The 12,909-nt window shown below is 34.7% G+C and overlaps 1 protein-coding gene and 1 pseudogene across 1 annotated transcript in view; both read right to left on the bottom strand.

Annotated features, from left to right (window-relative positions):
• LOC142342488 (uncharacterized) overlaps positions 1-11,740 on the bottom strand; it is a 371,331-nt pseudogene extending 359,591 nt beyond the window's left edge.
• Positions 1-12,909, bottom strand: part of LOC142350031 (uncharacterized) — a 131,881-nt gene that overhangs the window by 80,498 nt on the left and 38,474 nt on the right. The window contains exon 9 of the mRNA XM_075401972.1: positions 11,093-11,704. Within this exon, the coding sequence (XP_075258087.1) occupies positions 11,093-11,704 (612 nt within the window). The remainder of the gene's footprint in view (positions 1-11,092; positions 11,705-12,909) is intronic.

Below are 12,909 nucleotides of genomic sequence, written 5' to 3'. Positions count from 1 at the left end.
AGCCTTACATGAACACCTTGATCGAAAATACTTTGTTCCTATATTTATGCAACTGAATGAAACATTTTTTATATTTAGGCCAACTGTAATAGGTCGTAAGATCTCCTTGATCCCGCTATTTGTCCATGTTGTTTGTATGTAAATCATTGTACAGCAAAGAAATGAATTATTCCTGTCTAAAAATTTTCACACCTAACTTTTTGACGTCAACTAGAATTCAAAACTGAAATTAATGCTTTTAGTAACTCTGGAATAGCAAAGAACAAAAGAATCAGTAGTCTCAAAGCGTGTCATTACATTAGAGTGCTTTGAAAGTGACGAGAAATATATTTTGTTCTTGGATACTTTTCTTTACTTGAACTGAAGTTTTTATCTTGATTTTCAAAAAGGCAACTGAAGCTGATAAATTTGTTCTAATGGTACATAAAAATTTTTGTTTTAATCTATTAAAAAGGCAAAAATTTTTACGTCTTTGAATATATCTTTTCCAAGAGCATTTGCGATTTGTTTTCCTGTATTTGTTGTACTTTTCGCGGTCTTCTCACATGTCTCCGTCATCTCTTATTTGCACGAAAGTCTGTACAGCAGCCAAATTAAAGCTTCATAAAAAAACTCTTCTTAAAATGAAGTTAAGACTTAAGTTAAGTAACTCAGGAAAAGTAAAGAGCAAAATAATCAAGCGTAAAATCATTTTTTTTAAAATTGAGAGAACTAGATTGAACAAAACTATTAGTTTTTCAGAAAGGTTTCCCTTGATTTGGCTATTCGCTTGATTTTCTGCAAAAAGCAACTGAAGCTGAGAAAATTTTCATAATGATGCATGAATGATTTTGTTTGAATCGATCAACGGACAGCAAATGATTTTTAAAATTTCGACTCCAGGTTTTCAAAAAGCTTTGTGTATTCAGTTTAGCCCGTATGTTGTACTTTCCGCTGTCTTCTCACTTAGTTTCATTAATGACAGATCCCAAAAAATGCTTAACAAGGCATAAACTGAGTAAAGTTTGAGACTGAGAGATCTGCCCTGCTTGTATTTGTTTTAGTACGACTTCCACTTGCCTTCATGTGACATGAGAACGTTTCTAGTGTGCTGTCTATTTTCTTTTTGGGGTCTTATTATGTTTCCAAAAAAGTAAAAATAATCTTATATCATTCAGTTCATAGCTAATGGTATTTATAACTTTGACTAAAATACTTTAAAAAATTTTACGCGTTTTCTTTTACTGCCTTCTCGGCACAGTCTCGGTTATGACAGGTCTCATTAGGTTTTTTTAATCATTTAAAAAATTCAGTTGATTAATTGTTTCTACGACTTCGGCAATCTCGGTAAAATTACTCCCAGTAAAATAGTTAATTAAACTTACCCTTATTTTTTTTCGCTTTTCACTGAACCTCAATATACGCGTTAAAACGGCCTTCTATTTTAATTAAATTTGCTCTAATTGAGGTTCATTTTGCAGCTAATACTTTTCAGCTAGTAGGTAAATTTATATGTTTTGTTGACACGACAGCTTACGGTTTTATAATAATAATAATAATAAATTGTTTCCATCAGTCAATAAGTAGCTTTTCACAATTACTTGTACAAATACAATCACATATTTGACTGTGGGAGAGCACTATTGGGCCGATGGCCCGTTCTCAAGTGTCTCGTTCAGTTTATCTGGATGAAAGTGATTCAAAATGAAGAAAGAAAAAAAAGAGGAAGCACTATTTTTCAAGGTAGCATTAAACCTAGTGAAAACATTATTCTGGTTATGGAACGCCTTTGAGTTGTGATATTAAAACTCATACAACAGTCTGACTATGTCCTCATTACCCAAAATATAATTATCTAGAAATTGATGACAGAAAATTTTTGTTTCGGCAGTAGACATGTTTTCAATCTTTTCTATTATTTCATCATCGTAACCTAGAAGCATTCTTAAGACTCGCCTTATCCTAACTATTATTGAAAAAATGTGAAATAGATTTTTACCTTGAGTTATTTTGTTTTTAATCAACCGCTTGCTTTTTTAAGGCAATTTTGCATTGAGAAACCCTTTGAAATTGGTGAAATATTACATTGTCCCCATATGTTTTTTAGTGTCTGCTTAATTACCTCATAGGCATGTAACTCCGACGCTAAATAGATCCTATGTTTTTATCTTTCCTCGTAAGTGCTTTCAAACTTTTTTCGATGAAAAATTAGCCGCACGATACGTTTGATAACTTTGTCTATTTCCCTAATAGTTGTGATTGTTGTTGACCCGTATATCAGGACTCCGTATTGTACTATTGGCTGTATGTATGTTTTAAACGCTTTTATCATCTGTGATTCTCTCAAAACATTTAGTTTATAAAAGATAGAACAATCCGACAAAAGTTTTGTGACCACATGCTTTGAGTGCTTTGTGAAACGTAGATCGTTATCTATCGTGATGCCCAGGTATTTGAAACTTTGTTTTTCTTCAATTTTAGTGTTTTTTATGAATGTTCTTGACACAACATTTTTTTGATTTTTCTTTACAAAAAGCATGCTTTTTGTTTTTTCCTTGTTCAGTGTTAGTTTATTTTTTATGATCCAATCATTGACGTTATCTAGTTCTCTGTCGTGATCATCGTCAATTTTCGATGCAGAACTTCTGCTCTTCACAACAGTGTCATCGGCGTATAAAATAACATTTGATTTTTTCTGGGACAAACTTAAGTCATTCATGTAGATAATAAACAACAGTGGGCCAAGAATTGATCCCTGTGGCACGCCTAGTTCTATAAGATTCAGTTTGGACTTTTTATCTCCAATTAAAGTATATTGCGTTCGTTTGGACAAATATGATTTTAAAATGTTGTATATTGGACCACGCAGACCATATCTATAACACTTTTGCAGTAAAATCTTTTGATCGACAGTATCAAAAGCTTTCTTTAAGTCTAGAAAGGTGCATTTGGTTTTTTCACTGTTGTTGTGGAGATTTGATCTTATTTCCTCTATTAAGGTTGCAATGGCATCAACTGTGCTCTTCCCGTGCCTGAAGCCAAATTGTGAATCTTAGAGAATTTCGAAAACGTTTAGGTAGTTTTGAATTCGATCAAATATAATCCGCTCAAAGACTTTCCCTATAATTGGTAGCAACGAGTTGGGCCCGAAATTTGATGGGTCATCTTTATTTCCATTTTGGAAGAACGGTATAACTTTTGCTATTTTCAAACTCTCTGGGTATTGTCCAAGTTCTATGCATCTGTTAAACAAGAGTTGTAAAGGAGCTGTTAAACAGTCAAAAACTTTTTTAATGAAAAAATAGTTCAAGTTATAGCAATCAAGACTAAATTTGTTTTTACAGTTGTTGATAGCGTACATTACGTCATTTGCAGATATCCATTTTAGAAACATACTTTGACTCTGGTTTTCTATCGTAACGGCACTTCTTGTTAAAAATTCTGCATTCAATTTTTTCCCAATGTTTGCGAAGAACTCGTTAAACTCATCTACTTTATTTTGCGAGCAGACAAGTTTAGAGGACTCTGAATTGCCGGCTAAAGATCTGTAAAGCTCAAAAAAAGATTTTTTAGTTTTTTTACCGAATCGGTTTTAAGTAGATTTTGATAAAAAGTTTATTTTTTAGATCTGATGAGAGATTTAAGGTTTTTACAAGTTTTGTGAAAATTTTCGTGAATTTGTGGACTTCCAGTTGTATCTGCCAGTTTCTTAAGACTACGTTTTTTCGTCGCTAAGTTTTTAACCTCATTATCAATCCAATTTTTGTTCTTTTTTTGTGTACGATATTTTTCAGGAAGGTGACTGTTTAATGCTTCTGTGAGCAATTCGTGAAGTTTTTTGAAGGCTTTGTCAATTGGTAAGAGTTCTAAACTACTTCTGTGGACCCCAAATTGATACCTGAGATCCTTTTCGAGTGTTTCTTTTGTAATTGGATTATCTAGGTTATGCCAATTGCGGCTTTTTAGAGCTTTAAAATACTTTTCCGGACTGCCATCGAGGTCAAAGGAACCTTCTACCGTGTGATGATCTGTTATGCTGGTTGATTTAACTTTTGTTTCTATAAAAAAGTTAGAAAATATTGCGTCAATGAGCGTACCTCTGCCATTTGATACCCTCGTTGGGTCGTTATTGCTTGATGTACTGAGACCGTTTCCGGCTAAAAGGCTTTTTAAGCTTTCGGCTTTTTTGCTGTTTACTAAAAAATTAACATTAAAATCCCCACAAAGTACGTGTTTTGTTTCTGGGTCAACCATTAGGCTGTCGAGATATCTTTCAACCGTCAAGAAATTGGCTTCATTAGTGCAATTTGGTGGCATGTAAATACATGAGAACCAGATTTCTTCTTTTATGGTTTTGATGGCGACTGTTAGTAGTTGAACGGAAGTCGTTTCTAATTTTTTAACTATCTGACAATTTATGTTATTTTTCAAGAAGAATGCAACACCTCCACCTCTTTTTTTACGATTGCTGGATATAGTTGTTTGATAACCATTCAAAGAAAAACAGTTATTGTTATAGCTAGGATTTAACCAAGTCTCAGTAAGGCAAACTACTTCAGGTTTCTGAGACATGCTATTAATGTAAACTTCAAACTCGTCTAGGTTCTTAGATACGGATCGAATGTTTTGAAGAACAAATTGGAACTGTACGGGATTATAGATTCTTTTATTTGTCATTGTTGACGTAGAGACACTTTTCGTTATCAATTCCCTGCCATTTCAGTCTGGGTTTTTTTCTTGTATAAAACTATCAACTATTTTGATATAACAGTGCTTAATTGTTTTTTTTTTATTTGTTGCTTGCGGAAATCACCAGCAACAAATCAAAACATTCTGTTTCATTGCTCTCCTGCGCCCTGTCTTCATGGTTGCGTAAATCACAACCGACAGGCCGCCGCCTGCGGAAATCACAGGCAGAGGGCTGAAACAATTTTTAAAGATTTTTAGTTGAAACTGAGGTTATCTTATACATATATAAGCTGAATTTATGAAATTTAAAAAAAAATAAAAAAAACTTAAGAAATGAGCAAAAAAGGTTTAAAAAACATGATCAAAACGTTACGCACCTAAAGCTGGCGATAAGTTTCTACCCTAAATCTTGAGTTGTGCTAATATTATACACATTAAAGAAAACAAACAAAAATAATTGAGTTATGTTTTAGCTTTTTATTACAGTTACTGAGTTTGTGAGATGTCGTTTGTTCTTTTCCTTTTGAATATTAAGTCGTTTGTATGCAGGTGAGTTGATAACATCGTCAGTAGAAGATATTTCGAAATGTTTTTTTTGTTTTATAGCATTGATTGAGTCCAAATCTTCTATCTCGTTAATTTTAACGAATTTTGCCTTTTCTCTACCATTTTCGACTAAAACCGAGACTGCACAGTTGTGTGTTGCAGTAATCATGTTTCGTTTGTTTGCTTCGTTTTTGATCTGAGCTTCATTCTGGTAGGGGCTCGTTTAGATAGATGAATTTGCTGTTTATCCTGTTTTTTGTTTTTCTCAGTCGTTTTCTTTTTTCATAGACACTTTGTTTGTCGGCAAAATAAATAAATTTGCATATTACTGTTGCCAGTTGAAACTCGTTTCCGGAATTGGGAATAATGTGACACGCTTTGATACTGTCCTCAGTAATTTCGACCCCCAAGAATTTCTCAAAAAATTTTACAGTTTCGTGCGTTACATTACAAACTTGTCGAGCATCGAAGGGCGGATTAACGATTAGTAACGAGTCCTTTCGCGTATCTCTCTTGCGCTCTTAGGCGATCATTAATATTTTTTTGCTTTGCTTTTAGTTCCCTAATTTCTTCGTCCTGTGAGTTATTTTTTGCTTTCAAGAGTTCGATTTCTTTTTTCAATACACTTACTTCTGTGTCCTGAATAGTACTCACGACAACCTCTGAAGCTATGGGTTTGGACGTTGATGATGATGTGGCCTCCATCTCCATTGCCGAGTGATAACAATAGAAAAAAAATAATAAAGTAAAAAGCAAATTAAATCAAAGATAACACTCAAATTGGAATCTTGTGCGATAAGACTGCAACAGCAAAGAAAGATTGTTCTTTTCAAGCGAACATTTAGAGTTTTAAAGTTTTCTCACAACGTTTCACTCAAGGTCAACCGACTGCTCTTCGCGAGTGTTTGCGTTTTTATGACTATTGGTTTCTCAAACTTTGTCAACTTTCCTGTTTTCTTGTTTTTTGTGGTGTTATCACTGAGTCTCATTAGCGAAAGGAACATTGTACTTTCTCTGGAGCCATAGATTGACCATTTTCAGATATGCGTTTTTACCAAAATTTAGTGAACTTTTGCAGTTTGTTTTTCTAATGCGGCATGATAAAATTAAAATGTGTTAATGTTTTCAGTAAATAGCTCAATGTTTTAATGACGAGATACTCTAAAGAGATACTAAAATACCAATCAAATCTCTAAACTTGTCTTTTCGCTTTGAATACAGCTCATTGAAGACAGCTACCATCTGTTTTCTAGAGAAAAATAAATATTTTTTATTGATTTTCATATCTCAATACTTGTTTAAAGATAGTGGTATTTTGAGTTTTGTCCGTATATTTTTTCATTGTCTAGTCTCTTGTGCTTAGAAAAACAGGTATCACCTCCTTCGATTCATGTTATTCACTTGTCAAGGTGCTATTATGTCATTTTCCCAAGTGTAACAGTCAAATGTCTACAGTTTTAAAAAACGGAATGCCACGAAGTGGTTACCGATTTTAATAAAAATGTTTCGTGTCATAATGTGTCGCTATTTTTTTCAAATTTCTCCCCAAAAATTTTCATTTTTTGCTATATGTCCATACCTTCCTTTTTTATTGTTTTCAAATTGCTGTATTATAGGTGTTTTGTTGTAGTAAAAACTGTTTCATTAAAGGAATAAATATAGTGCTAATAATTTAATTGCATTAGCAAAAGATATTGATAATTTTGAAGGTTTTTCGAAAACTTATCAATTTTTAATTTATTTCCGCTGTTATTTTCGCATCAAATATTTTGCTGACGATCATTGGCTGACATTATCATTGGAATATTGGAATTCAAATCACAAGCATTTTTATTTCTTTTTATAGTTGAAGACCTAAGCACTTATCATTTATAAATGCCTTCTCGATATCTGTTATGGCCGCCAGCTCACTCGTCAAGATGTCAAAGAGCGACTTTTTTAAGTTCTACAACCATCCGGCTGTTTCTTCTGGCGTTATTAGTTACTGCATACTGCAGGAGTTTAGTTCTTCGTAATTTTTTGCAAAGACTTACCTCGTCTATTGATAAAACTACCTTGAGAATAATATCGATAGGAGCTCAACCAAGCTGTATAAATCAAAAATGTTTCTTAAAAACGCTGTGTTTTGAAGTTTGGTTTAAAATAGGATCGAATTTTGAATTCAGAAGCTCAATTTCTGGTGATTGGCAGAATAAGGTGTTTACTTGACCCAATTTTTGTTTCTACTAGAAAAATTACTAAAGAAAGAAAGAAAGAATAAATTTCTCCTTAATCATAAAAATTATGAACAATTTAATTAATTACATAATACATTATATAATTCATAATATATATCAATTGAAATTACTTACATATCGAAGGTATCTCGGAGAAGACAGATAAACGGGGCTATTAAGCCCACCTAGTATCTGCCCTGGCTAAAGTTAAATAGCTTAGAAGAGAAAACGATAAGAAAAAATAATTTTTTGATGTCGAAAACAGAAAAATAAATTTTTTTTAAAAAAAAGCGGTTTTAAGCTCAAAACGATTCTCTCTTTTGACTCATTACCAACTAACGCTAACACTGTATGCTGTGTTACGCTTAACGAGAGAGCCACTGATTCCTGGCAAATTTTTTAAAAAGAAATTCAAATAGAATTTTTTTTCCTGCAATTCGATTCTTTATCGTCAATTTTCTATGTGCAGACTTCGTTATTGTGCAAAAATAATACCATTTTTGAGGCCTCGGCACTTACAAAGTAAGTGCCGCAACAATTTATGACAAGAGTTCATGAAAAAGAAATAGGTGAAAAAATATTTTGAGGGTGGATACGGAATAAACTATTTAAAAATATAGGATACCAGCTCCTCATTGTTTAGCAAATAACTTTCTTTAAATTTATGATAAAATAGCGATATTTTTTGCCAAATTTTGGTTTCAATGTTTGGTGATAGAACTTCATTCTTTCTTAGCGTGTTAAATAGCTTTGCACAACGATATGAAATAGAGGAGCGCTCAAACTGCGTTTTAAAGGAGGGTATCTTTAGGTAGTTTTTGGTAGATCTTCTGGTGTTTCTGGTAATATGCTCATATTCAAAGAGTTCATTTAGATAGCTTTCGCTATGCATCTTTTTCAATGATTTCAGGACAAATTTCAGCAGCTCATAACATGGAACTCGAATACTGTTAGTAATTTATTAGAGATAAAAATGTCCCTAGAACTATCTGACCTTTTCCTGAAGTAAATGAATTTTAAAATTTTTTTCTGCAGAATGTAGATAGGTAGAAGCGACGAGTAAGTGCAACAGCCATATACCAAAATACCGTATTGAATTATTGGGTTAACATTGCTTCGATAGTAATCAATTAGCTGTTTACGGGGTACATAGTGACGCAGCTTACATATAATACCACACTGTTTTGAGAGTCTTTTCTTAATATATTCTATATGTGATTGAAAACTTAATTTACTATCTACATAGATTCCGAGATACTTACAGAGATTACGAACTTCAATAGAAACATCATCAAACTTGAACACTGATTTGGAAGCACTATTTTTATTCCTTATATTTATTTGTACTGTTTTAACCATATTTAGTATTAACTTATTAGCAATCAACCAATTATTGATGCTTTGCAGATCTTCTTGCACTGAATTATCGTCTTTTGATTGCGGTGAGGTTTGTATCGTCCGCAAACAATATTACATCAAGAGATTTGCAAACTAAAGGCAGATCATTGATATAAATGAGGAACAATAACGGGCCCAGAATTGAGCCTTGTGGAACCCCACAAACTATAGAATTCCTCGATGAACAAGCTCCATTTACAATAACCCGCTGTTGTCTCCCTTTTAAGTATGTTGTTACCCAACTTAGAGCTGGGCCTCTGATGCCAGTATTTTCGATCTTTTTCAATAAGATATCATGCTCAGTGGTATCAAAAGCTTTTTTAAGATCAAGATAGAAACTGATAGCTTTTACATTTCGGCAGTTTAATCTTATTTTTTCAACTAATTCAACTAGAGCGTCAATTGTGCTGTGTTTGGTACGAAATCCAAATTGCCTATTGAAAAACAAATTATGATATTCCATGTAAGCATATATGCGAATGAACAAAGCACGTTCAATAATTTTACTCCATACAATTAGTAGAGAAATTGGTCTGTAGTTATTTTCATCAAGTTTTGATCCATCCTTGTGAAGAGGAATGACTTTGGCTTTTTTCAGATCATCGGGAAATATTCCTTCTTCAAAAGATAAATTGATTATCTGGGTTAGATATGGAATCGTAACATTTGATGATAACTTGACTATGACATTTGAGATATCATCATCACCAGATGAGAATTTATTATCCAGATTATCAATGATTTCCCTAACCTCGTCACAGGTTATTGGCTTTAGATACATTGAGTGATTAACTTCGTCCATCTTAGTTAAAGGAACGCGTTTAATGTTGTATTTCAACTTCGGACCAACATTGGTAAAGAATGTGTTAAATTCCTCAGCAATGTCAGCGCTGCTTGGATCAGTGCAACGTGCATTGCATGAATTCAACGCAGGGACTTGTGAACTTTTTCGCGTTGTTCCTTTAATATCTTTGAGTAACTTATATGTTTGCCTTGAGTCTCCAATACATGATTCGAATTTTTGTGCATAAAAATCTGTCTTAGCTTTTTTAACACTTTCCAAACTTGTCGCGTAACAATTTGAATTTTTTTTTGCTGCTTCATTGTTATGCGGATTTTGTTTCATACTTCGATGTGCTTGGTTTTTTTTGAAGCGCAAATTTTTAAGGGTGTTTGTAAACCATTTCGGTAATTTCGATTTTTTATGAGCCAAGCATTTAAGAAGGGCATACTTATTAGTGATTTCCAGGAAAAGGCTGTTGAATTTGTCGAACAAATCATTGGTACTATCAGATTCGAAAAAGTGACACCGATTCCTTAGGTTCCAGTCTAAGTCAGTTAAATATTTCGACCGTTTTTCTTGATCTTTTATAAAACTTATGTCTCTAAATGGCAAATAGTTTTGTTCAGTAAATATAAAATGATCTAGACAAGTTGCGGAGGTCGAAGTTTCCCTGGTAGTTTCAAGATTAGCAATCTCAAAATCATTAGCAGATATCGTGCAAAGATAATTCGAATGTAATTGATTCTTCACATGCGTGTCGATGTTAAAATCTCCAGCCATAACGGTAGGACAATTTATGGAAGTTAAATCATTCAAAAATTTATCCAGCTTTTCGACGAACTTTAATTTATTTGTTCTTGGTGGATTGTAGATAGTAGCCAACTTAAATCTATATTTATTGTATTGAAGAGAGACCAAAAGAGTCTCATCCAAATCTGTTGAATGTGTTTCTAACAAGAATATTGGATCCTTAATTTGAATCATTACACCTCCGCCAAGCGTGTTCCTATTCTTAATTGCATAATTATTATAGCCTGGAACTAATAAGGAATCGATGTCATCATTTTCAGTCAACCAAGTTTCAGTGAGACATATAACATTTGGTGGAGACTCAAGACTATGAACAAGTGCTTCCAAATCACTTAAGTGTTTTTTTAAAGAACGAACATTAACAGTTAGTATGGAAATTGATAAATAGGATCTAGCACATGACGATAAACCTGATTTAGGTTCCCTCTCCGTGCATTTCTCTGCCGGAGAAATGCCGCTGAAAATGAAAACAGTTTTTCACATTTTGCAATTGCTGGCCTAGTTCATCACCACCTTCGTACAGTCCCGTTATCTTCTGAATAGATCTTTCATTCTGGTATTGGAAAAAAATGTTACTTTCTCGGGTCCAAACCATTGCAATACGATTATCCCGCTTCATTAGGTTAAAAAATGCTAAACGGGGACGACTAATATCTTCAAAGACTTTAACATTGGCGTATCCGTCGAGATTCTCAAAACTTTTCTTCTTCTTCAGCATCTCAATTTTCGAAACTCGCCTGTTGAAGCGGACAATTATTGGTCGCTTGCCTCTCTGTGAACTTGGTAGCCTGTGTGCAATTGAAATGTCCTGCTCATCCACGTTAATTTCTATTTTTTTCGCAAGTTTAACAACTTCCTCGATAGTCTCCGCGTACGCTTCAGGTTTTCCATCATCCTTGATAACCTCAGGCAGTCCAATAATCTTGATGTTATCAGGCCTGTTGTAACTTTCCAGTAGCTCGGCTTCGGATAGGGACTTCAAGTTACATCTTTCTTCTTGCACAGTTAATTTTTGGGCGAACTCATCTTTCAACTTGGCAATTGCATCGTTGATGGCTGCTGATACCGAATTCCGAACTTCTGCTTGAATGCCTGCAATAATACTTGGCATTTGAGCTGCAAGTGCGCTTTGAATGACTTCTTCCATCGATCTTTCTTCAAGCGGACTCAGTTCCGAGCAACCTCTTTTGCTTGCACTTGCCTTCATCAGGGGGGTGCGATCCATGTACCGGAGAACAGGTGGTTGTCCATTGACGTCATTGCCGGTTTGGTCATAACTCATCTTAAACTATTTAATAAGTTTATCACAACAATTAGGCTACTTCAAAACTCATTGAACTTTTAAATTCTAAAAGAACAATAGCAGGAAAATAGCCAAAAAATGCCACCGCTGACCCAACTGGACAACAATGGAGACACAAAATAAAACAACAATTGACGAAAGCTTAATATTTTCTGTGCAAAAAGTGCTCAAAATTGGTCCCCAGTTTCATTGAGTTCAATAAATAGGGTAGAATGTGCCTCTAAAAATTCTAGATTAAATAGTGGACAAGAAAAATTAGTGCCGAAGGCTTAATTTAGAACAATAGACAAAACATAACCGACTAACGTCGGGCGAATTGCTCTCAAACGACCGGCGAGCGGTTGGCTTGGTCAGTAGCTAGCCACGGGGGGGGGGGGGGGTGCACCGGGGGCTGATGGGGGCAGCACTGGGTGGGGGGGGGCAAAAGCGCGGTGGGGGGGTGGAGCCAATAGTGGGGGTGGGGGGTCAACAAAGAGGGGGGGGGGGTTTCAACCTCTAAGAACCGCCCCTCACACCATAAGTATAAGTCTCCAAGACAGTTTGAGCTGAAACAGACCTAAAAGGCTCTAAGAGCACATAATGCCCGCTGGGCGCTACCTGTTTATCCCGTTTTTGAGGACGAAAAGTCAAAAGCGTCAGACGAAAAATTGGTCAAGCGAAAAATCGCATAAAAAAAGACCGACAGGACTAATATAATTGCTACAAACTTCGTTTTAGAGCAATTAAAAACACAAGAGATATTTCAATTAAAATTACTCCGTTTTTTGTTACAAGCCCAAGGAAACAAAATCCATCGAAGCGAAAGACCACCTTAACCATCACAACTACTATAAAAAGAAAGTTGGAAAAACTGCTACAAACGTCAGTAAAATGGCAGAAAAGCTTAAAAGAGCTTCTTAAGTCTCATATTTTTGCCAGAAGATCCAAAATGCCTGAAAACGCACTAATACAAGATGTGAAACAAACACCTCTATCTGACAAAGTTGAGACAAGATTTAAAAATACTGCTTTGAAAAAGCCGCACGTTAATAAAAAATTCACTCGCTTAACTAAAATTTTCCAACTACTTCTCTCGCTCTCGCTCTCGCTCCCCCTCTCTCTGCTCCCCCCTCTCTCTCTCTCTCTCTCTCTCTCTCTCTCGCTCCCCTCTCTCTCTCTCTCTCTCGCTCCCCCTCTCTCTCTCT

Source organism: Convolutriloba macropyga, chromosome 1, assembly GCF_964194025.1.
Source record: "Convolutriloba macropyga chromosome 1, txConMacr16.3, whole genome shotgun sequence".
NCBI lineage: Eukaryota > Metazoa > Xenacoelomorpha > Acoela > Convolutidae > Convolutriloba > Convolutriloba macropyga.
The sequence above is the reverse complement of the archived record's forward strand: the minus strand, read 5'-3'. Positions and strand labels throughout refer to the sequence as shown.